Here is a 23,177-nt window from a genome sequence, read left to right as displayed (position 1 = left end):
CTTGGCAAGCAGCTGCCTCCCTAGACCTCAGCTTCCCTACTTTGTATTGTGATGACCCTCCAATTGTTAAGTTTCTGTAAGTGTTGGTGGGTCTGTGGCTGCCGGGAGAACAGTCCCATGTGAAGGCTGACTGTGGCCTGTGGCTGGTCCCGTTGTCTTGAGAAAATGCAAAAAGTTGCTTTGGATTCTGCAGGCATCTTATTTATTTACTATGGAGGAGACAGCAAATGGGGTGTCAACAAATGCAAGGGAGCGGGGCACTTGGGGCTCCTCTGAGGTGAGAATGTTTGAACTTTGGTATCTGGCGTCTCCAAAAACCCAAGGATCCTCCAAGTTGGCCCCAGAGAGGACAGGCAGCCTGGGGAGGTGGTGAGCACCTTGTTTGAGAGGTAACCAACAACCTCCTCCCAGACATGGTGCTTCATGGTGTTATGCGGCATCAGGAGCTTGCCAGACCAGACTCCTTTAGGTCTCAGGTGCCTCCAAAGCCACGCCCCAGGAAGGTTCAGTGGGGACAGAGGGCCAGCAGGTCTTGCCGGGTGCAGCCACTGAGGCAGCAGTGGCGGGCAGGGTTGGTGGCAGCTGCCTGGCGGCGGTGGTGGTGATGGTGAGAGGCCTGGGGCAGGGGCGGTGAGGCGAGTATCAGCATGGGGTCCCCATTGGCCACCAGCCCATGGAGGAGATGTTTTCCTTCCAGCCACCGTAGCAGCTCACCTGGGGACAGGGAGGAATTCAGCATGGAGGGGGTACCCCAGAGGACCCCACACATACACTGCACACACAACTGCAGCTCACACCCTGCTGTGTGACCCACCAAACACTCATCATGCACACAAGTCGACTGACCATTTATGAAGCACCTACTGTATAGCAGGCACAGATTGATTCCCCTGTCCAGATGTGTGCACTCTCCACCCACACCCACACTCAAGTCCCCAGCTATGGCCATTCCCATGTGCCACCCAGCATAAGACTGCACAGGCACTTCACAGAGCAGAAGACAGCAAGGGGACAGTGGGACAGGGGACACATGACATACATGTGCAGCATGTGCAGGCAGTGGGCACACATAGTCGCAGGCACACACCCTCACATCCCCTCCACGTGTGCCCCTGCACACCCATCTGTACCTGTGTCACACAGACTCACACACACCGGACACACACGCGTGTGACAGACGTGCGCACAAACCTGTTTTATACCCTCTGCCCCAGGGCCGGGACTAGGGCGAGGAGAGCCAGTCTCTGGCCTCCAGTGCACAATTTGAGGGGGCGCCAAAAAACCTCAACAACCAAGATCAATCATGTTTTAATGCAATATTTAAAAATCAAAATTAACACAAAAATTCTGATGCTCAAAATGCTCAAATATTGATGCTCAAAATATTGAAATTGTAAATAAAGACAAGATCTAACTGTGCACTTGTTAAGATTCTGCCTGGCTCGCCTCACACTGATTCCCCCAGGGCAGGGGACCGCACACCCTGCAATTGGCAAGTGGACCCCCGAACATACATGCAGACCCTCCCGCTTGCCCCAATCCCCATCTACGCCCGCATGCACCCACCCCCAACACACCCAGAGGCCCCAGAGCACAGTCCTCGCCCGCCCTCACTCACGGTCGCCACCAGCCACAGGTTGCCCGTCCTCGGGGGACCAGCGCGGGCCCCCGCACAGCCGCACCAGCGCGCGCACGAAGTGGTGGCCGCACAGCTTCTCGGGGGCCTCCTGGGCGGGCGCAGGGCCCAGGGCAAGCGCCAGGGCCGGGCCCAGCAGCACCAGCGCCCAGGAGAGCCGGCAGGGGTCCATGGCGGCGGGAGGTGCCCGGCCCCAGTGAGGATCCCCCTGTTATAGGAGCCCAGCCCGCCCCAGCTGGGGGCCTTGGGGAAGGGACAAAGCATTCTCGAAGATGGCCCAGGGACAAGGCCAAGGGCAGGGTCAGGGAACCCCTGATAGTTGGGTTTTCTCTTTCTTGTAAAAGGAGTGCCTGACTTAAGCTTTGATTGCTGGGGCATTAGCTTCAAAGATGGCCCTCCAATGTCACTACACAGAGCCAGGCCACCTTCTTCAACTCAGCTGCCTTTGTTTCAGACATCTTGGTTGATTTCCATAACTCACCACTTGATTTTTCCTCTCCTTGTGTTTTAAATCCCCATTCTCACATTTAAATTCCCCAGTGGCAGGGGAGGTTATAGCTCAGTGGTAGAGCGCATTCTTAGCATGCATGAGGTCCTGGGTTCAATCCCTAGTACCTCCATTTAAAAAATAAATGTATAAACCTAATTACCTCCCCTCCAAAAACTTTTCTTAAATAAGTTCACCAATAAAGATTGAGTCTGGGGAGCACGAGGCCCTCACTTTTGACCCTAATAAAAGCAGGACCCCAAGCCCATAATGCTCTCTCTACCTGTGACCTGGTTCTGTGGCCCCGGGTGTGCTGTCTAATTTCCACGTCCTGTACATAATACATTTTGATTTTCTCCAAGTTTCCTGTTGGTTGTTGCTGAAGGGCATCTTGCAGTCATAATAAGAACTCCAAGAGCTGATCCAGCCACAACACTGTGTATAGAGAGGCTGAAATGAGCGCAAAACCACCATGGTTTCTCCTCCTTCCTTGGGCACATCTCTCCCAGGGGACCACTGGTTGAGGAGTCTTTTTTTTTTTTAACCATTGTAAAGAAGTGAAAGAAATGAACTGAGAAATAATCATTCCACAGGATGCTGGTGGCAGGCAGGCAGCCAGCTGAGACCAGGGACATTCAGAATCTTGTAGGAGTTGAGGTATAGCTCAGTGGTAAAATGTGTGCCTAGCATGCGAGAGGTCCTGGGTTCAATCCCCAGTACCTTCATTAAATATAAAAATAAATAAGCCTAATTACCTCCTCCCTCCCCCAAAACAAAAACAAAAAAACACTACAGAATCTTCTTGTCTTCAGGGGAAGAGTCTAGCTCAATGGTAGAGTGTGGTAGAGAGCATGCTTAGCATGCACAAGGTCCTGGGTTCAATCCCCAGTACCTCTGCTAAAAAAACCACCAAGCCCAGAATCTTCTTGTCCTTATTATTGTACAAAGAAGGAAAATTGAAGCTCAGAGAGGGGACGCCACACTTGCCCAAGACCACAGGAGGCTGGGTATGCCCTGGGGCTGGAGTGTTGGTCGGCTCTGCCTCTCCCGCATTGGCCTCCTTGGGCTGGGCAGGGTCTGGGGGACCCAGAATGAAGCCGGCTGCAATCGTGCAGCATCTGCCGGGTATGAGCCCAGGAAGCCTTATGACCCTGTTTTACCAAGGAGGGAAACTAAGGCAGAGAGGACGGTTACTCAACCCAACTCAGGGGAGACCCTGAGCTGAAAAATCCTTTCCTGCTTGAGCCCAGAGCCATCCCGTCCCCCTTTCACCAAAGCAGGCAGCTTTACCTAGGCTAGGAGAGTAGGCGTAGAGATCTCTGTCTCTGTCTCTCCCTTGCTTGTCTGTCTCCCCCTGAGTCTTGGCCTTTCTCTCTCCTTCTCTATCTCTCTCTGTCTCTGTCACTCTCCTAATCTTTCCAGCAGATGTGGAGGGGACTAGCCTGGCCCCTACTGATGTTGGACCCAGCTGCATGGCCTCGCCTTCCTAATCCAGCCTCGCCCTCTGACCCCCCAAGAGCAGCCTGTTCTCTCCACCCACCAAGAAGAGCCTGTAATCAGCTCCCCAGGACTGAGCCAAGGCCAGCAGCTGGGGCTGGGGGGAGGGCTTCTGTCCTCCAAACCCCATCCTCCTGCCCCTCTGCTGCCAGCCTGCCCTGAGGGGTCTGTGGCCCCCAGGGATCTCTATCCCCCAGCCATAAGCACGTTCCTTCCCGGCTCGCACATCTCTAAGGATCCCCACTGCCCAAGTCCAGCAACAACCCATCCTTTCCACTGAACATTAAAATTTGTTATTCTTTTTATATTTTTGTTATTTGGGAGGTGGTAATTAGGTTCGTTTATTTTTAATGGAGGTACTGGAGAATTGAACCCAAGACCTCATGCATGCTAAGCACACATTTTACCACTGAGCTATACCCTCCTCCAACCCCTGAACTTCTTTATTCATTCAACAAACACTCCCAGAGTCCTCTCTCTGCCCACCCCAGCCCAGCCCCCAAGGAGCCTCCAGGTCAGAGGAGACAGAGCTGAATGCAGACCCCACCCCAGTCCAAGGGTCAGAAGGAAGTACAGGGCTGGCTGGCAGTTGTGGGAGAACCCCAGGGAGGGCTGCAGGGAGGTGATAGCTGGGGTTTTGAGAGGTGAATAAAAGTTTTCCAAAGAGGCAAAAGTGGCAGAAAAGCATTGCTGGCAGGTGTGAAGAAGCGATGTGGGCTTAACCTGCACAAAATGCCTGTTCACAAGCCTCCAGAAGTTGACTTTGTACCACCAAAGGGCCAACACTATTGCCCATTGTAAGAGGACGGAACGGAGGCTCAGAGAGGAGAAACAACTCACCCACCATCACACAGCAAATAAGTGGCAGAACCATGGGCTCCAACACCTGAGCTCTTAACCTGTATACTCAGAGCCTCCTTACTCTTGCCATGCTGTTCCCTCTACCAAGAATGCCTTTCCTTCCTTCAACTGCTGAAGAGTTTCTGTCAGCCTCCATAGTCATCAGTTGTGCGATCCTCTGGTCAGGACAGAAAGGGCTCTAGTGTGTAAGACAGAAAAACTGAAGCCCTGGGACACTCAGGTTCAGTTAGGGTCGACCAGGACCTCAGCCTTCTCTGGCCTCTTACACAATCCCAGTCACACAGGTTCCCCCCAAAAATGAATTTCAGCCAGGGCAGCTGCTCTTGTCCTTGGCTTCCTCCAGCTAAAGAGGGAAGAGGGAAAAGAAGCCTGAGATCATATATTTAAAGCTACATAATGTTCCTTCTGGAAATGAGACAAGAAGCTCAGGGCCAAGCCATGAGAAGATGGGAAGATGGAAGAGGCTTAAATTTATTCCTTGATTCGGGGGTAGGGGGAGTTCAGAAGACCCCACCATTGCATCTGTCTTGAATCTTTACAAGTTTCAAAGGCCACAAGACTACTCTTGCTCTACAAGCCCCTAAGTGCAATGTCATTTGCCCCATGAGGGAGTCTCTGAAACAGGAAACCCAGAGAGGTTCAGTCCCTGCCCGAGGTCACACAGCCAGTCCATGGAGACCAGAACCCAGAGGTCTGTGTGCAGGAGATATAAAAATGATGGTGAATGGGGTTCTCCCTCCAGACAAGCAGGGAAGGCGAAAATCTCATGCCTCTGGACACTATCCCTGGCTTCCACTCCACAGTGCATCCAGCTGGGGACCCAGAGCACTGAATGGTGGCCGGTCTTGTGGGCTAGGGGCCCAGCATAGCTTCATGAGCTCATGAACCTGAGGGGGTGGGAAGAGACAACAGGGTCACATGTGAGTGGTAGGAAGATCATAACTCCTGTTAATAGTTTTAAAATATAAATTAGACTCCATCTCTTCCTTGCTTACTCCAAAGCCTCCCATGGTTCCCTATGGATCTTAGAACAAAATCTCATCCCCTCCCCTACCTCCCTCCCTCCACCATCTCCCTCCATCACCTCCTCTCTCATTCCATGCAGCCATATTTGCCCCCATCTCAGTTTTTAAATACACCAAGCTCATTCCCACCTCAGAGCCTTTGCACCTGCTGTGTTCTCCACTGAGAATGTCCTCTCTCAGCTTTCCCCACGAGCAGGATCCTCTTCCTCTTTCAGGCATCACCCCCTCTAGGAGGCCCTCCCTGACCACATCCCCCATCTCTTTCCAGACATTGAGCAGCATCAGAATGTTCTTGTTAGCTTCTACAAGCTATAGTGGGGGAGGGGTAGTATCTGTTCTGTCCCCTGCTGGGTCCCCACACCATCAGTGCTCAGTAACTGATAGTGACTCTCACAGTTTATCATCACAACTTTTGTGCAAGTGTCAGACATGTGGTTGATCATTTATAAATTAACTTGCTCAGGCCACAAACATTTATTGAGCACCGACTGTGTGCCAGGCTCAGAAATGAGCACTGGAGAGGCATTAACTAGTCTGATCCTCTCCCATCCAATAAGGCAGTTACTCCCATTTTGGAGATAGGATAACTTAGGCTCTGAAAGTGTTTGTGACTTGCCAAATAGAGAGCAGCAAAGTAGAGGACAGAATCTCCTTCAGCCTCATGCCCTGGCCTCTGCTCTCAACCAAGAGACATCAGTGGTGAAGAGACCCAGAGGGGCCAGCAGGCTGGCCCAAGACCCCCAGTGCAGCTACAGAGTGGGAAACTGAGGCAGGCCCTCCAGCGCTCACCTCACCAGGGCAGGCAGGAGGTGCGGGCAGCCTCTGGCCCTCAGCCAGCAGCTCCAGGAGGCGGCAGAGGGCTGGGACATCTCGCTCACATCCCATCATCCGCAGGAACTCCTGGGACCAAGGGGGAGCATGCATGGTGGGGGACGAGCCATTCATGATGGAGGGAGTAGGGGCCATCCGTGACTGAGGGAGTCAGCCAGAGTGAAGGGAGGAGGGGAATCACCCACAGAGAGGGACAGTGTCCTCCTTAAAAGAGGAGGAGTCTTCTGTGATGGATGGGGGGGTGCTGCCTGTGGTGGGAGGAGGGGTCAGCCAGAGTGAAAAGACGTCCTACTGGGCCCTCTAAGGTTGGGATCAGGTGATCCTAAGCAAAAGATGGACGCAGGTACAAACAGGACAGGGATTGGCCATGAAGGGGTTGTGGGGAGGAGGGTGTTGGAGATCCGGGGCTGCCAACTCACAGCTGAGGGGCTACAGCTCTTGTCACTGTAGGTGAAGAGCTCATACAGGACGACCCCGAAGCTCCAGACATCCGACTGGCGCGAGAAGATGTTATCTGAGAGGGACTCTGGGGCATACCTGAGGGGGATGAGGAAGTCTTGGGATTCGACCGTAGGGCAGAGGACGGGGAAGGGGGCAGCCTTGGGCTGGGGAGCTGGTCAAGGTGGAGGCTGTGAGATGGTCAGTCCCAGATCCGAGGTCTCTAGTTCCCCAGACCGTGGGTTGAGAGGATTCTCCAACCCCAGGTTGGGCCAGAGTGAGGCCTGGGTGGGATCAGGGAAGAGCCGTGCCTTTGAAGGAAGGGAGGGACCAGTGCCAAGGGGCGGAGCAGGGCAGGACGGGGGTGGGGGGGGTGGGGGGGGTGGGGGTCGAAGCTGTACAGCGGGGAAGGGCCGGGGTTGTCGGGGCGTGGCCAGGGTGGGCCCAGGGCAGGGGGAGGAGGGGCGCGGCCAGGAAAGTGGGTGCAGGGGAGGGGGCCTGGGTAACTGGGAGGAAGGGAATGGTCAGGGTGGGGGCGGGGCAGAGTGCCCACCAGAAGATGGGACTTTGGCCGGGCTCGCGGACCACGTAGTAGTCTTTGTCGAGCGGCAGAAGCTTGGCGAGGCCGAAGTCTGCGATCTTGACGTGCGTCTCGTTCTCCACCAGGATGTTACGGGCTGCCAGGTCGCGGTGCACGCAGCGGCGGGAGCCCAGGTACTCCATGCCCTGCGGGCAGGCATGGGGCATGGACCCCAGGATGACTGGGCCCGGGCCCCAAGCCTGACCTGGTATCCTACACCAGCCCCAACCCAGACCCCCAAGTCTCACCCTATCCCTGATCCATCCTGCACTCCAGTCCTGACCTTAGCCCTAACTCAACCCCACTTCCAACCAGACCACAGCCTTCCCAGCAAATCTATGAAGACCCTGCCCAGGCTGAGCCAGCTCAGCACCCGCAGGTCCCCCGGTGCCCCGCCCTCTCACACCCGCCTGGCACCTTGCAGATCTGCGAGGCAAAGAGGAGCAGGCGGCCAGCGTCGAGGCGGGCACGGTGCCGCTGCAGGAAGTCGCGCAGACAGCCGCTGGGCAGGTACTCCATGACCAGCCGCAGGCTCTGGCGGCCTAGGGGAGGTGGGGGAGGAAAGGAGGAGTCACCACAGGGCCTAACTCTGTCTTCTCCCCCTCCCGATTCTTCCCCATTAAGAATGGGACCTTGAGTCCTGCCTGGCCTCAATATTACTTTCTATAAAATGGGAACGGTAACAATGACACCTATCGCTAATGTCTTTTGAGTACCTTCTATTATATACATTGATGTTTTTACTGGGGACTGATCCCAGGACCCTGTGCATGCTAAGCACATTCTCTACCACTGAGCTATATCCTCCTCCCCCTACAGGCATTGATTCTTTAAGAACCTTATAAATGACCCATTTTTCAGGTGGGGATATTGACAATCCCAAGGCGATCTGAATCTGGGTGAAAAAGAGACGTCAGTAGCGCCACTGTTGGCGTTCTCAAATCACCCTAAAATGGTACTGGAGGAGGATGAGGATGTGATTTGAAGAGCACCTACTTGGGAGGTGGCTCACCTGGACCATAGCTGACACCTCGGTACTTGACAATGAAGTCGCTGTGCAGGGCTTTGAGGATCTGGATCTCCCGCTGGAAGTCCTTCTGCTGTTCTGGCCCACTGTGCTGCAGCTGCTTCACAGCCACCAGGGCGCCTGTGTTGTCGCCCAGTGGGTCATAGCGGCATAGTTCCACGCTGCCAAAGTTGCCCTGGGGGACAGCAGGGCTGGTGTCCACGTGCATGGGTGCTACCCCACCCACCCCAAGCCAGCCCACCTCACCTTGCCCAGCTGTGAGATATACTTGAGGTGTCTCTCCTCAAAGATGGTAGGGTCCTGGCAGGCATAGAGCTGGGCACCATTCCAAAGCCCGTCACGGGGTGCCAAGGCACCAGGTGTGGGGTCTGAGAGGAGCTCATAATCTGGAGGACATGAGCAGTAAATGAACAGCATACTGGGCTCCCACTCCTAAACTGACTTGCTGTGTGACTTCAATCTGCATGCTTACCCTTCCTGTACATTATGGCAGGGCCACTGCAAGCCAAAAGGTAATTTGTGGGGGCTGGAAAAGGTGCCCCTGGGCAAAGGCAGACCTCTTACATAGTGCGTACACTGCACACAGACAGAAGGGAGTTTCCCCCATGAGGGGTGGTCACATGACTGAGCTCAAGCTGATGGAGGGGAGAGATATCCTGGGTGCCACTTCAGGCCTGGCCCATGGAAACCTAGAATGGGACCGTCTCCCATCTGTCTCCTGCCTACAGAGGATCCAACAGGGGCCTAAGGCCATGGGATGGGTGAAGCTACAAAGGGAAAGGTTCCTGTTGACCTGGACACCCTCATCAAATGAGAACTAAATATCCACTATGTTCAACCTTGAGCTGAGGGGCCTGTTTATTACAGCAGTTGTTGAAGCTTGTGCTGACTATTACAGTCACAAACCACTCCAACTCAGGGCAGGTTCTGAATGCGACCCTCACTCTTCTCCTACTGGGCCCAATATGACAGGCTAGCGCTGCCCTGCCCCACACCTGACCCAGTGCCAGTAGGCACCTGAAGTGATGAGGCTGTTCAGGTCACGGATGACAGCACGGAAGGAGGGCCTCTGGCCCGGCTCGTACGCCATGCACTGTTGGATCAGCAGGGCCAGCTCCATCCACTTGGGGGCGGGCAGCTGCTGACGTTCCTCGTAAAACTGGAGCTTCTGAGGGCAGGAGGAAGAGCTGGTGCACCCTCAGAAAGCCCCCTCAGACCCACCCATCCTCCCCAAGCTGGACTTCAGTCTACCCTTCTATCAAATGAGGGCTCTTGAGGCCAATGCCGGTGCTCTGACCTTGGCTGGATCCAGGGTGCTGATGGGCATCATGACACCGCTGAACACCTCCCAGACTGTGGCACCAAAGCCCCACTTGTCAGCTTCCAAGCCAAGTGTTCGGGCCTCCTGGAGACACTCAGGGGCCACCCAGGGAATCCTGTCAGTGAGCACTGCGCGGGCAGGGATGGGGTCAGGGATCCGCTTCCGTGACCCACTAGGCCCCTCCCTCCTCCACCCCTCCGCACTTACTCTCCAGACTTAGCACAGTGGGGCTGACACCAGGGTCACTCAGTTTGATGAAGGGTGGGTTCCCATCAGCCCCCTCCCGGGCCAGGAGCACTTTCCGGGCTGAGACATTGCCATGAGGGAGACCTTTGTCTTCCTAAGCGAGCCAGGCATAGGGAAATGCCAAGGAGGGGTTGATGAATGAGTAGTCTGGCTGGTGAACTCCTACACATTCTTCAAAGCCCACCTGGGACTGCTCAGACCATACTTTAGAATCTTCCCTAGACTGTTGGCAGTCCACCCCCTGTGGCCCTCCCCCTCTCAAAACAGTGCTCTCCCACTCCATGGCTCCTCAGTCGTTTCAGGGTAAAGTCAAAGGTCCTCAGCCTGGCATTCAAGGCCCTTTGAGATCCAGCCCTTGTTTGCTCTTTATGTGAGCTTCTCTCTCCCACACCTCTACCCTGGTTCCCTGCCAAGTAAACTACCTGATGCACCCCAGGACATGCAACCCACCATCTAAGCTGCAGCCTTTGCCCAGGCTGTTGCCTTGGCCTGACATGCCCTCCTTCCTTTCTTCCCTTGATGAACTCCTACTCAGTCTTCAAGGTCCCAGGTCCAGTGTTCCTTCTTCTCAGAAGACTTCCTCCCTGCCCAGGCTCATTTCTCACTACTCCCCTTGATGTCCATGGATGACCAGCTGTTCCCTTCTTCTGCTCTTATATCTCTGACCCTGTACATATGCTGTTCTCTCAGTCTAAAATGCCCAACGTCATCTGCCTTGCAGCCTTGCCAAACTTCTATCCGTACTACAGCACCCACTCTCAATTCCCCTCCGCTCTGTGGATGGAGAGTGGAGCAGGCAGAGGAGGAGGACTCACCAGATAGTTGAGGGCATAGGCCAGCTGTTTGATCACCTGTAGCTTCCAGCTGGCAGGCACCAGGTGGCCACTCTTGCGCAGATATGTGTCCAGTGCTCCCAGGTGTACAAACTCCTGCACCATGATGCCTGGTGGCAGTAGGGAGGGGGAGGGTTAGGAGGCAGGACTGTACTCGTGTTCAACAGGCTCTGCCCGCATCCCACCTTCAAGGGTCACTTGAACTCTCAGCTCTGACTTTTCCCTCCCTTGCCCCTCCAGCCTTACCCCACTTCCCACCTCCAAACTACTTGTCTGATATTCCTAGAAGGTACCAATCTCTCTCTATAACTCACTTCCAGCCCTTCGCACATTCTATGTTTCTGCCTAGAACATCCCTCTTCTCCCTCTTCCCTATCGCCAACTTATCCTTGCCTTCCCAGCCTAGAACTGGTCCTCACCTACTCAGAATCCTGTTGCTTGAACTCCAAGCTGAGTTAGCAGCCCCTGACCACCCACTGTGCCCTGTGCTGCCCCCGCCACACACGCTCATTTATCACTCTGCCCAGCCTGGCATGTTCTACTCAATGCACCCAGCTCCTGCCACATTCTGGGCTCCCAAGAGCTGTTGAGTTATACTGATGAAATGGAAGCTTAGCGAGATACTGTGGCCCTTGGTTGGAACGGAGCCCCAGCAGGGGGCGCCATTGCTGCTGTAGATAGGCTCAATTTTAGGCTAAATGAGGTAGGGCAGGGGTGGGGATAGGGAGTGTTTCTCACTGTCTCCAGCCATGCACACGCCATGGAGCAACACAAGATGCTGGTATGACACTTGGCTCATCAAGCTCGCTGCTTCCAGGAATGACTGGGGAAGGGAGAGGGAGAGAAGATGCATGGGTTCCTCCCACCCCAGGGTCAGGCCAAGGACCCCAAACTTGCTGCTCACAAACCTGCCTTAGGAGACCTAGCCACACGCCTCGTTCGGCTCCAGAGTTAACCATTAATGCACACAGCACTCTGTATCATGATGTTTTTCTTTTTTCTTTTTAGATGCAGGCTTGTTTACACTGTGTACATTTTTTTTTTTTTTGTATCATGGTTTTCTTTTTGTTTGTTTGTTTGTTTTAATGGAGGTACTGGGGATTGAACCCAGGATCTCATGCATGCTGAGCATGCACTTTACCACTGAGCTATACCTTCCCCACTGTATCATGGTTTTCTGATGAAGGATGGAAGTCCTCACTGTAGCCTACCATGAGTCTCTCACACAAGTGGGAGACTTGGGATTTGAGAAGGGCTCAAACCTTCCCCTGTGTTGCCCAGCATCTGCTGATGTCTCCATCCACATCATTCTTCTCTTCTCCTTTGCTCGCTCCTCTCCAACCCACTGGCCTCCCTGATGTTCCTTCAACATGCCAGGCTTGGCCAGGCCTCAGGACCTTTGCACCGGCTGTTCTCTCTGTTTGGTGTACTCTTTCTATTTGTATCTAAATTCCCTGACCCTCCTGTAGTTCATGGTTTGGAGATGCTTTGGCTACATGTCTGTTGTTTTAAGACCCTGTGTGTTTTTAAATTTCTCTGAACCCAGAAGGCCTGGTCCCCACCCTGCTCACCTCCATGCAGTTCTTGTGCTTGACATCCATCACTTTGAGCAGCACCTCTGTCTCCCGGGCCTCCCCATCCACGGTCTCATGTCGACAGCCGCGGTAAATCTTGGTGAAAGACCCGTGACCAAGATTCTCATGCTGGAGAGTGAGGGGGAAACAGGAGAGGCCAGTAAGTGGGCTCCCGTGGGATCCAGTTTTCTGGCCCTGGCCCGAGCCAGGCACAGGCACTGGCCGCATTTTATAGATGATGAAACAGGCATAAGGAGGGTATGTCACATGCCTAGGGCCATGCAGCAGAGATGGATGTAGACATGGTCTCTGGCTCACAACTGAAGTATCCCCAACCTCCATTCCTTGGGGCTCCTTACCCACTCCAGGCTGTCAGCAGGGATCTTGTGAAACGTCATCTGACTCAGCTGGCACTGAGATTGGGGCTGAACAGGGCATGACGTGGGCAGGCTGCAACCTCTCCGGACCACGATCAGGTTGGATTTTTCTATGGGGAGTGAGTGGAGGAAGAAAACCAGACGTCAGAGATAAAAGTCCTCAAAGCTTTCCTTACTCCCTGTCTCAGTGGAGTGTCTCTTGTGACCCCTCTCCCCCACTGAGATGAGGACCCAGGAGCATGTGCATTATTTGAAAGGAGACTCCAGGAAGTTGCAGTAGGGGGTGGGGGAGGGAGACAGAGAGGGAAGGAACCCTGCAGGGGGTGCAAACGACCAGGTGGTGCTGTGGGCAGCCTGGTGTCAGTCCTGCTAGGGATTCTGGGAGACTCTGGAGAACTCACACCTCAAAGTTGTCCCATCCAAGGGGGATTTGTCTGAGAGCAAAATTCACCCAGAGGAAGAGGCAAGAGATGGAGAAAGACTAAGTGCTAGTCCAACTGTGCCTGGATCTAGCCATGCCTGAAAGCAACATCTATCCTAGCAGCCCCAAATCACCCTTTTTCCCCACTGAACTACCTTGACCTGCAGTCTCTCCCACTTGCCACACAAGAGCTGTGGCAGACACAGAAGGCAGGGTCCCAGATCAATCACGCAGCTCAAGGAAGAGGGCCGGCTCACCTTTGGGTCTGGGGGTGCAGCAGAAGGTGAGGTTCAGCTCAATCCCATCCACATGCAACCCACTATCCCAACAGGCTGCCAGGAGCTCTCGAAGACTGCTGTGGGGACGGCCAAGGCCAGCCAGGGAGAAAGTTCCCGAAGGGTCACACCGAATGAGGCAGCCTTTGTAATCAGGGCCCAGGGGGGTCTGCAAAGAGGAGTGGCCCTTGAGTGGGAGTGGGTAGCACCATCCCCTCAAAATCTCCAAGCCTTTGCATATGCTGTTCCATCCACTGGGAATGCCTTTTCCCTCCCCTTCTTCAGGAAGCCATGCTGATTCATCTTTCAGTTTTCAGCTTAAATGTCACCTCCTCCAGGAAGCCCTCCTTTGTCCTCCTGGCCCCTAGTGGTAGACTGACCTGGACACAGATAGTTAGGAGGAAGCTGTCAAAATCCTGGGGGCTGCGACGGAGAACGTAGGAGCCGGGAAGCGAGCCCCCAGTCTTGAGTTTGTTGATGGCAAAATCCAGGCTGTGAGGAAAGGAGGGAGGGAACTGAGAGTCAAAGACAGAGAAAGAAAGATGGAAGCAGAGAAACCAAACTAGACCTGGGCTAATCCTGATCTCTCTGAACCTTTGGGACCCTCACCAGGTAACATTCCCTTACTCCCTCCCATGTATAAAATGAGCCACAAGTCAGGGCTTCTGCTTAGGGGATTAAAGAGGAGGCTGTAGGTGAAGCTAGGCACCATTTGCATCCCCAGGAAATGGCCCTGGAGCCTGGAGGAGTCAAAGTGAGGGAAGCAGCTGCCCCAGCAGCAGAAAGGAGACTCCAGCCTCACTGAGCATCACCTATGCACCTGGCGCTGTTCAAGCACTTGACTCCTTGTTCAGAGCTCCTAAGAGGTGAGGACACAGAGGAGCAGAGAAGGGGACTGACCGAGATTCAGTCCCAGGTGGGTCTGGCCACAGTGGGGTCGGGTCCTTACGTGATGGGGCCATAGCACTGCTCAGCCACCTCCTCCAGCAGCCGCGGCGGCGCCACCTCCTTGCAGAAGAAGTGCTGGGAGTCGGTGGTCAGCCTGAAGTAGCCATCCACGAGTGCCACGAAGGACAAGGCGGCGGGCAGCCCCGGGAACTCGGCCTCCTGAGGGGATCCGCGTCAGCACACGCTGTGGCCCAAGGGTGACAGTCCCACGTCGCCGCCCTCGGGTAAGGTAGGGGGGCGTCCAGCACCCACCAGGATCTGGTTGTCCGTCCTGGTGACGGTGACCAGGCGGTGCTCCCCAGCCGGGCCAAAGCGCGGGGCCTGCTTGATGCTGATATCCACAATTTCTGGAAAGTCGCAGAAGGGCTGAAGGACCTGGGAAGGAGGAGGGCTGAGGTTGGGGATCCCGCCCCCAACCCAGAGTCCAAAGTCCCTCTTGGAAACTTGGACCCCACCAACCCATACACTTGAGACCCTACCCTCTCAGCCTCACCCAGCCACATCCCTCTCCTACTACCTGCCAGCCAAGACTCACCCTTTCTGTCAGTCCCGCCCTTTTCAACCCCTCCCCTGCTCAGCCCCAAATATCTGCCGCCCCACCCCTGCCAAACCCCACCTCCTTCTCTCGGCTGGTCCCCCTCACCAACCCTGAGCCCCTCCCTCACTTAGCTACACCTTATCTCGCAGTTTCCCTTAGTCCAGTCAGGATCCCCGCCCTTCCTCAGTCCTGTCTCTCCCTTCCACCTGCTGTTGACCCTGGCCTGAGCCCCGCCCACCCAACTAGTAGCCTATTTCATTCTGCTACCTGGCTCAGCCCCACTTCTCACTCCTCCGGGGGTGGCGGGGCGGGCCCAAGCTCTCTCACAGTCGCCCTCCCTTTGACCCCGCCCCTCAAGCCCCTCCCACTACCATGCTCCTCCCCTTGGCCCCGCCCCCGCCGCCTTTGCACCTCTTGTTCTCCTGGGCTCCAGGCTATGCCGCTGCCACCAGCCACGCGGAGCAGCCCTGGCGCATCCTGACCACCAGCCGTCCCGGGGAGGCCCACGCGGAAGGTCTCGGCGGCCCTGCCTGGGTCCAGCCGTTCGAGATCCATGATGTACTTGGCCATGAGTGAATGCCTGTCAGCCTGGCAGGCGGCCACGCGGCGCAAAGCCCTGCGCACTGTCCTTCGGATACGCTTTCGTGTCACGAAACTCAGGCCCTGGATCAGGTCGCGCAGGCCGGGGGGCAGGCAGACCTTGTAGCTGCGAGTGGGGGTAGGGGGCCCTCAGTGTGGGAAGGGGTCTCAGAAGGGAGGACAGGGACGCACACCAACCCAGGCTTTAGTTCACGGGCTGGTGTATGGCCTCAATAGGGGGGCAACAAAGTGCACACGGAGACACACCCAGGGACACACATGGGAGCGGGGCCTCAGTGTGGGAAGGGCCACTGAGGTCCATAGGACAGACAGGGACACATATAGGCCTTTTAGCTGCAGGAGGCCTGGTGATGGAACCTCAGTGTGGGTAAGGGGGTAGGGCTGGGTTGGCAGGGGTCTGGGCCACATGAGTGCACAGCAGGCTTCTAGGTGGGGAGCCTCAAGGTGGACTCTGACGACGCCACAGCCTGGAAGCCCTCACCTGATGGTCTTCAGCAGCTCCTCGGGCCGCTGAGCCTGCTCGAGAGCCATGCGGGCCAGGTCCAGCACAGCCAAGCTGAGACACTCACCCTGCTCCTTGAGGCTGAGGCCCACTGGGAGGCAGCCGCTCACCAGGTCATTTCGGTGCTAGGGGCCAGTCACAGTCCAACCATGAGCCCCGATGTTGCTCTGTAGACCCCCACCCCCGGGCTGACCTCCACCCCAGGGCTGCCACAGGCAGGGTCAGCCAAGGCTGCCCAGTCCTGAGCCCTGATATAGCCCTGTGGACCTCCACCCCTGGGCTGAACCTCACACAGATCCCTACCTGAGCAAATAGGTGCTCCAGGACTGGCAGGTCAAGGATGGCGCAGGCTAAGTCCTTTCGTAGCCCAAAGCGGTGGCACTTTTCTAGCCCAAACCAGTTGGGGAAGTAAAAGCTGTGGGAGCGGGGAGGGGAGAACCTTAGAGTGGGGATACGGTGGTGTGGTGGTTGGGGGGAGCCTAAACTGCGAAGACTTCACAGAGCTCAGATTAGGTCATTGACTTACTGTGTGACCTTGGACAAGTGACCCACCCACTCTGGCTTCAGTTTCCTCAACTGTCAAATAAGCAATGACCACACCCTCCCTGGGGTACCCACCAGGAGGTTCAGGGAGATGGTGATTGTAGGGTCACTGTTGTTTTAAACTCCCATTCCCTAAGCCCTCAACAAAAGGCATGCCCTCCTGGTATCATTTAATCCACATCTCCTGAGGGATCAGGAAGGTTGTAGGGAGACACTTCCTACCGGAGCCTGTAGACAAGGACCTGGGTGCCCACGTCTTCCACGGAGAAGATGTGGCTCGGGGGGAACCAACAGGATAGGTCCTCCGTGGCCAGAGCAAAGAGGGAGTGGTACACGGGCAGGATACCTGAGGGGACACCTCCATCAGCTCCCACCCAAGTCTCCCCTTCTGTCCCCTGCAGGGCTGCCATGTCATCCCTATGCGGCCCCAACAGGCTTTATCTCACCTTCAGCTCTGACACCATGTCCCACCCCTTCTCACACCCATTCCAAGGCTCCTCATTGCCCTTAGGAGAGAAGCCAGTCATGTACTCAGCCTGCTTCTCAGGGCTCCTGGCCCCTCTCCCTAGAGCATCTCTTTCCACTGTACAGTTTACCTTGAGGGATGACCAGCTGTTTCCCCTAATACGTCATCACACTTCTGAGTCTTTGCATATATCGTTGCCTGTGCACCCTCCTCCCTTACCAAACTCTTACTCATCTTTCAAAGCCCCAGCTCCAATGCTGACTCCACTTGGCAGCTATTTCAGCTCCCAATCTGGGTTCCCCACAGCCCTACCCCTCCCTCCAGCCAAGCCTTCTAGGGACCCACTCACCACTGGCCTTAGCAGCTCGAACACACAGCTCTTCAGCTGAGTGGTCCCCAAAAGAGAAGGATAGGCGCTGTGGGGGTCCAGGGCCCCGAGGGGGCAGCAGCACGTGCAGGGCGCCAGCCTCTGAAGAGGAGAGGCTGCAGGAACGCTGAGGGATCAAGGGCATCTCCTCACTTGGAGGTGCCATGATTGCAGCCTGCCTGGACACAGAAAGAGGTAGCCCCTCAGTTGTGGGCAGAGGGGACAAGACTACAACACTTCTGGGAGTGGAGTAGGGGGCAGAGATGCTTGTGGGTGAGGTAGGGGTGAAGCCAGAGAGAGAGGGAGGGAGGAGAGAGGGACAGAAACACACAGAGAGAAAAAGCAAGACAGAGATGCAGAGAGACAGAGAGAGGGAGATGAGTGTGCAAGGTGGGTGAAGAGCCATAACCCCCCAGATGAGGGCTGTGCTTGGGGAGTGGAATATATTCACACCAGTTTGTGGGAACTCACACCCCAGACTATTATGGTACTCAGGGCAGACATCTCCAGTCAATCTCCAGCCTTCCCATACACCAGTTGCTCCAGCCCCTTCTCCAGACAAGCCGGAGCAATCGATCACAGATATAGGGATTTGCTGACCAGAAAGCAGATGGCTTGTGCATATAGGTGTTTAAGAAGCTAGGGGTGGCCAACCCTCCCTCTGGGTCTGGGGGATTCAAGCACTTCTGGGGCTGGAGCTGGAAGCTTTTGCACCTGGTGTGATGCACGTTGAGGGAGGCAGACCCAAACTGATGACTCAGTCGACAGGGATTTCTGTGTCTGTTTCCCCTGCTCCCCCACCTCTGTTCCCTTCATCACTCCCACCATTAGGCCCCTATAATAGGAAGTCCTCCCTGGGAGAAAACCGCCCGCCTTATTCCCAGGCATTCCACACCAGTCAACTACCAGATCTCAGTCACCCTGGGGGACCCCAGAGCTTAGGACCCCTGACTGGGTAGAGGAAGAAGTTGGGCTTTGAACCCTGTGAGGAACGGGGTGGGAGCGGGGACAAATGGACAAGATCCACTTAAATTGATCTGAATGAAGAGGATATAAAGAGAATGTTGGGTAAAAAAGACTATGTTCCAAAATAACAGTGGGGGTAGGGGTGGTGGACAGCATTAATGAGATTTATAACATGCCCAGAATATAAGCCTGGGACTGGGGATAGGTGAAAACCCCAGGCTCTGGGTTCAAACCCCAGCCCCACTATATCCTGGCTTTGTGACCTGGGCAGGACTCCCACTGCTGGGACACAACTTTTCCAGCTGTAAAGTGGGCTGATTCCTACCTGTTTCCCTAAGGTTGTTTGCTGAGCCCAGCCCGAGCTGTCAACTCATTTAATTCCCACTGAGTGGCACAAATCCTTGGTGATAGTCCCAGCAAGCACTTGATAAATACCAGCTAAACCAGACAGGAAGGTCCCTTGGCACAGTGGTTTGGGGGTTACCGTCAGGGAGGGAGGGTGTGGGGAAAAGAGAACTTTCCCCCTCTGGTGTCACCAACTCCCAGACCAGGAATCGAAACACTCCCAGTCCCAGGAGTTCTGCGGACCCCGTCACTCCCCACAGAGGGAACTACGATCCTATTTCTAACAGTTGCCCTGATCTTGTCTTTGTGCCTTTATGTAAATGGAATCACATAGCACGTCTTTTATTTAATACAAAACTTAAAAAATATGATTTTTAAAATATCAAAAGTAAAACAAAAAAAGTCAGAGGTGGTGTTTGGAGCCTAGAAAAATGCCCCTGTTTTAACACCAAAAGTCCCACATGCCTGGATGGTCACCCTATTCTCTGAACTGAGGGCTGGAAGGGTGGGGGCTGGAAACTGTCTCCCCAGGGACCTCGAACCCTGGGCACATGTGCGATGATTCTCGCAAGTCCAGGGAGCTGGGAATTCAAGGCCTCGTTTTATGCAGGACAAAGCTGAGACCCAGAGAGGGGAGCAGTTTGCCAGAGGCCACACAGCCAGCCACCCCAGCTCACATCTGGGGGGTTTCCTCGGAGGCCTGAAAGGCAAACTTGCCTTTGTCCCCAGCTGCAACCATCCACACAGTCTCCCCCCAACCCCTGGCCAGAGCCATGTGGCACCACCAGCTCTTACCTTGGGGATGGGGACCCTGGGCCAACGGAGGGAGGGCAGAGCTGGGCAGCAGAGGAGGAAAGTCCCACTCGCTGCTTCCTGTGTGGGCCCCTTGGCTTCCTGAGCTGCTGTCACTTACCGAAAGTCAGGGCTGTGTGGGGGATGAAGGCAGGGAGGGGCAGAAAGTTCCGGAAGACTCTGCAGCAGCTGCCCTGCTCAGACAGGCTGCTGGAGATCCCAGACCTAAGGGAAGGGGTGACAGCACAGAGAAGGGCCCAGATCTCACCTGGGGTCTCAAAAAACTCCAGGCTCACTCTTGTGGGACTCTGGCAAGGGCCTAGTTCCCAGGGCCTCAGTTTACCCACCCATGGCATGATAACGGCCCCTTCTGTGCTCCTTGCCCTAAGGCCAGCCCTAGAAAAAGCAAAAATCAAGCAGACCAACCCTCAGGCTCACCTCACTATCTGGTCTGGCAGGGTGGCAATTAATCATTATAGATAATAAAGAAAACCAAGGTGTCAGGACAGGCAAAGATTGGGGCCCAGGGGTGGTGAGGATGGGGGACTTTGTGCAGAAGTCATAATCCTTCGAGCAGGGATTTAAAACAGGACAAAGAAAGAAGACTCCTGGCGGAGGGCACCCACCGCAAGTTCAAAAGCCCTGACTGGGGAGTGAGTTGAGCTGTTGAAGGACCAGAAGTCGTAGTTGGATAAGGTGAGAACTGAGGGGGACGGCAGAGCAGTCAGCAGGGCCCGGATTACAGGGGGTTCCAATTGGTGCATTTTTACACCCCTGAGGCTATCATGGGTGGAGGAGGAAGCTGGGGACAGTGTCCAGGTGAGACCTGGGCCAAGGTCCTTAGTAGGATACAAACCCCAGAAAGTAGAGCTTTGGGGACAGATTTTAGAGGATGCTTTCATCTCTGTAATCCCATCACAAGTCCTGGCACAAAAATGGCTTTGGTAGGTATTTTGTTGACTTTAATTCAATCACCCACAGACACTTATTGGGCACCTCCTGTGTGCAGGGCATTGGGGACACAGCAGGGGACAGAGCAGATCTAGTCTCTGCCTGGTGGAGCTGACAATCTAGTGGGGGTGATGGCAACAAATAATCATCCAATAAGTGTTTCAGTGGCCCTTGGGGGAGGCTGCTAGCAGAGATGCTCAGTCTGGGAGGGCTTCCTGGAGGAAGTGATTTTGCTGTTGAAATCCAAGGACAAGTAGCATTAGCCAGAGAGTGATCTGCAGATGTGGGGAGTTCTGGCAAAGGAAGAGCCCAGGCAAAGACTGAGACGCTCGATGAAGTCACAGCATTCCTGAGAAGGGCAGGGTGGCAGGGACACAGTGTGCTAAGACTTGGTTGGAGGCAGCAGTAGGGACTTGTGGGTGGAGGGAAGGGGTATGGGTTGTGTCCTCAGCGCAGTGGGAGTCACAGCAGGCTTGTGGCAGGAAGTGCTGCATGGGGGCTTAGCCATAGTATTTTTCTTTCACTTCCTGGGTGGCTTCAGCAGAGAGGAATGTAACTGTGTACTCTCATCCCTGGCCCTGAGAGAGAGGGTCCTGCCTTCCAGGAACCACAGTGAGTTTCTAGGCTCCTGACAACTCTAGTGACATGGTAACCGTGGTTTGCTGACAATGAGCAGGAGGAGAACAGGGTCAGGGCAAAGGTGGCACCACCAGCCCCAGAGAGCGGCATATGAAGTCTCCATGAGGAGATTCCAGGAGGCAGAACCCAGAGCTTGCCCAAGAATAAATTAGAAACTTCATAATACAAACATCCAAAATTTCCTGCTGGCAAAAAGCCCATAAGCACAGTTAAAGAATAAACAAATGAAACTGGAAACAAAGGTAAACTAGTGCCATGAATAAAATATCTTCATTGTATAAGCCGTTCCTAGAAGACAATAAGAAAATGCCAATGATTTAGCAGGATATGAACCCAGAAATTACAAAAAAAAAAATGAAGGACAAATAGCTATTAAACCCAGAAAAAGATGCTCATGTCTCATAACAGGTGAAATGCAAATTAAAAGTAGGGTTGACCCTTGAATAACATAGATATGAATCATGAAGTTCCACTTGTACACAATTATTTTTTGATAAACATGTACTACACAATCTGAAGTTGGTTGAATCAGCAGAACCTCAGATATGGAGGACTTACTGTAAAGTTATCCATAGATATTTGACTGCACAAGGGTCAGCACCCCTAACCTCCGAGTTCTTCAGAGATCAACTGTACAGTGAAAATATATGATTATTTTAATGGATGCAGGAAACGACAAAATTCAACACTCATTCATGATAAAAATTCTTACAAATCATGTGTAAATGGGAACTTCCCAAATCTGCTAAGGGAAACCTACCAAAAAAAAAAAAAAAAAAAAAACTACCGGTAATAGTATACTTGATGTAAAAGACTGAATTGTGTCCTCCTGAGATTGGGGAAAAGACAACGATGTCCATTCTCACCTCTTCCATTCAACATTGTTCTGGAGGTCATGGCCATTGCAATGAGGCAAGAAAAAAAAGGCTTAAAGATTGGAAAGGAGGAAGTAAATCTGTCCCTGTTTGCAGATGATAAACAAAGTATGTTTTGTTTATGTAAAAAAAATCCAAGGGAATCCAGTGACAATTACTAGAACCAATAAATGAATTTAGCAAGTTCAATTTTTAAAGTTAATATATAAAATTCATTTGGGGGAGGGTATATCTCAGTGGTAGAGTGCATGTATAGCATGGTTCAATTCTCAGTACCTCTCTTTAAATCAATCAACCAATTTTTTTAAAAAATCAATTGAATTTTTATATATAGCAGAAAACAATTGAAAAATGAAAAAAAATTAAATTCCATTTATAGCAGCACCAAAAAAGATAAAATACCTAGGAATAAATCCAACCAAAAAAAAGTCTAAGATCTTTACACTAAAAGCTACAAATATTGCTAAGAGAAATTTATCAAGATTTAAATAAACAGGAAGATATACCATGTTCATGGATTGGAAGACTCAATGGTATTATATCAGTTCTCTTCTTCTGACCTATAGATTCAGTGAAATTCCAATATAAATTCAGCAGAATTTTGGGGGGTAGAAACTGTCACTGACTTTAAAATTCCTATAGAACTGAAAAGGGCCAGAGTGAATTTTAAAAAGATGAAATTATTCTACCTGACTTCTAGGCTTACTACAGAGTTACAGTAATCAAGACTATTTGGTACTGATGAAAAGATGGATCAACAAAACAGAATAGACTAGAGTAATAGACCCATATAAATATAGCCAGTTGATTTTTGACACAGATACTGAGACAATTAAATGGAGGAAAGGAAAGTCTTTTCAACAAATAGTGTTGGAACAACTAGACATCATATGGAAAGCAATTAACATCAACCTTTACTTCACGTCATACACAAAATTAACTCAAAATCGATCACAGACCTGAATGCAAAACCTAAAACTATAAGACATTTTAAAAAACCATAGTAGAAAAATTTTGCAAACTTACGGTAGGCAAAGTTATCTTAGCTGGAAAACATTGATGAATTAGACTTTATCATTGTGCTCTTCAAATAACACCACTGAGAAAACAGAAAGGTGAGATACAGATTGGAGGTGGGGAGTATATAGCTCAGTGGTAGAGTGTGTGCTTAGCATGCACAAGGTCCTGGGTTCAATCCCCATGCCTCCATTAAAAA

General features: G+C 53.2%; 2 protein-coding genes across 3 annotated transcripts; both read right to left on the bottom strand.

Annotated features, from left to right (window-relative positions):
• Positions 1–185: 185 nt before the first annotated feature.
• INSL3 (insulin like 3) lies at positions 186–4,066 on the bottom strand. The gene is made up of 2 exons (XM_010972295.3): positions 1,619–4,066; positions 186–714 (listed from the first exon to the last, which is right to left on the bottom strand). The coding sequence occupies exons 1-2, from the start codon at positions 1,806–1,808 to the stop codon at positions 506–508; spliced, it is 399 nt and encodes a 132-aa protein (XP_010970597.2). The 5' UTR covers positions 1,809–4,066; the 3' UTR covers positions 186–505.
• An 857-nt stretch (positions 4,067–4,923) lies between these two features.
• JAK3 (Janus kinase 3) lies at positions 4,924–19,632 on the bottom strand. 2 transcript variants are annotated; one of them, XM_045508188.2, is made up of 24 exons: positions 19,500–19,632; positions 17,376–17,572; positions 16,783–16,906; positions 16,321–16,432; positions 15,997–16,142; positions 15,327–15,621; positions 14,630–14,752; positions 14,379–14,536; positions 13,810–13,921; positions 13,412–13,598; positions 12,716–12,843; positions 12,354–12,485; positions 11,521–11,605; positions 10,765–10,892; positions 9,911–10,043; positions 9,680–9,831; positions 9,400–9,550; positions 8,629–8,768; positions 8,368–8,557; positions 7,773–7,897; positions 7,329–7,501; positions 6,757–6,874; positions 6,296–6,406; positions 4,924–5,368 (listed from the first exon to the last, which is right to left on the bottom strand). In XM_045508188.2, exons 2-24 carry the CDS (start codon positions 17,557–17,559, stop codon positions 5,261–5,263), a joined length of 3,315 nt encoding a protein of 1,104 aa, XP_045364144.1. In that variant the 5' UTR covers positions 17,560–17,572; positions 19,500–19,632; the 3' UTR covers positions 4,924–5,260. The 2 variants fall into 2 exon arrangements, with proteins under 2 accessions (XP_045364144.1, XP_010970437.1); XM_010972135.3 differs by having other exon boundaries at positions 17,376–17,568; positions 19,500–19,625.
• Positions 19,633–23,177: the final 3,545 nt, after the last annotated feature.

This window comes from Camelus bactrianus, chromosome 22 (genome assembly GCF_048773025.1).
Source record: "Camelus bactrianus isolate YW-2024 breed Bactrian camel chromosome 22, ASM4877302v1, whole genome shotgun sequence".
NCBI classification, from domain to species: Eukaryota; Metazoa; Chordata; class Mammalia; order Artiodactyla; family Camelidae; genus Camelus; species Camelus bactrianus.
This window is presented reverse-complemented; position numbering and strand designations above follow the sequence as displayed.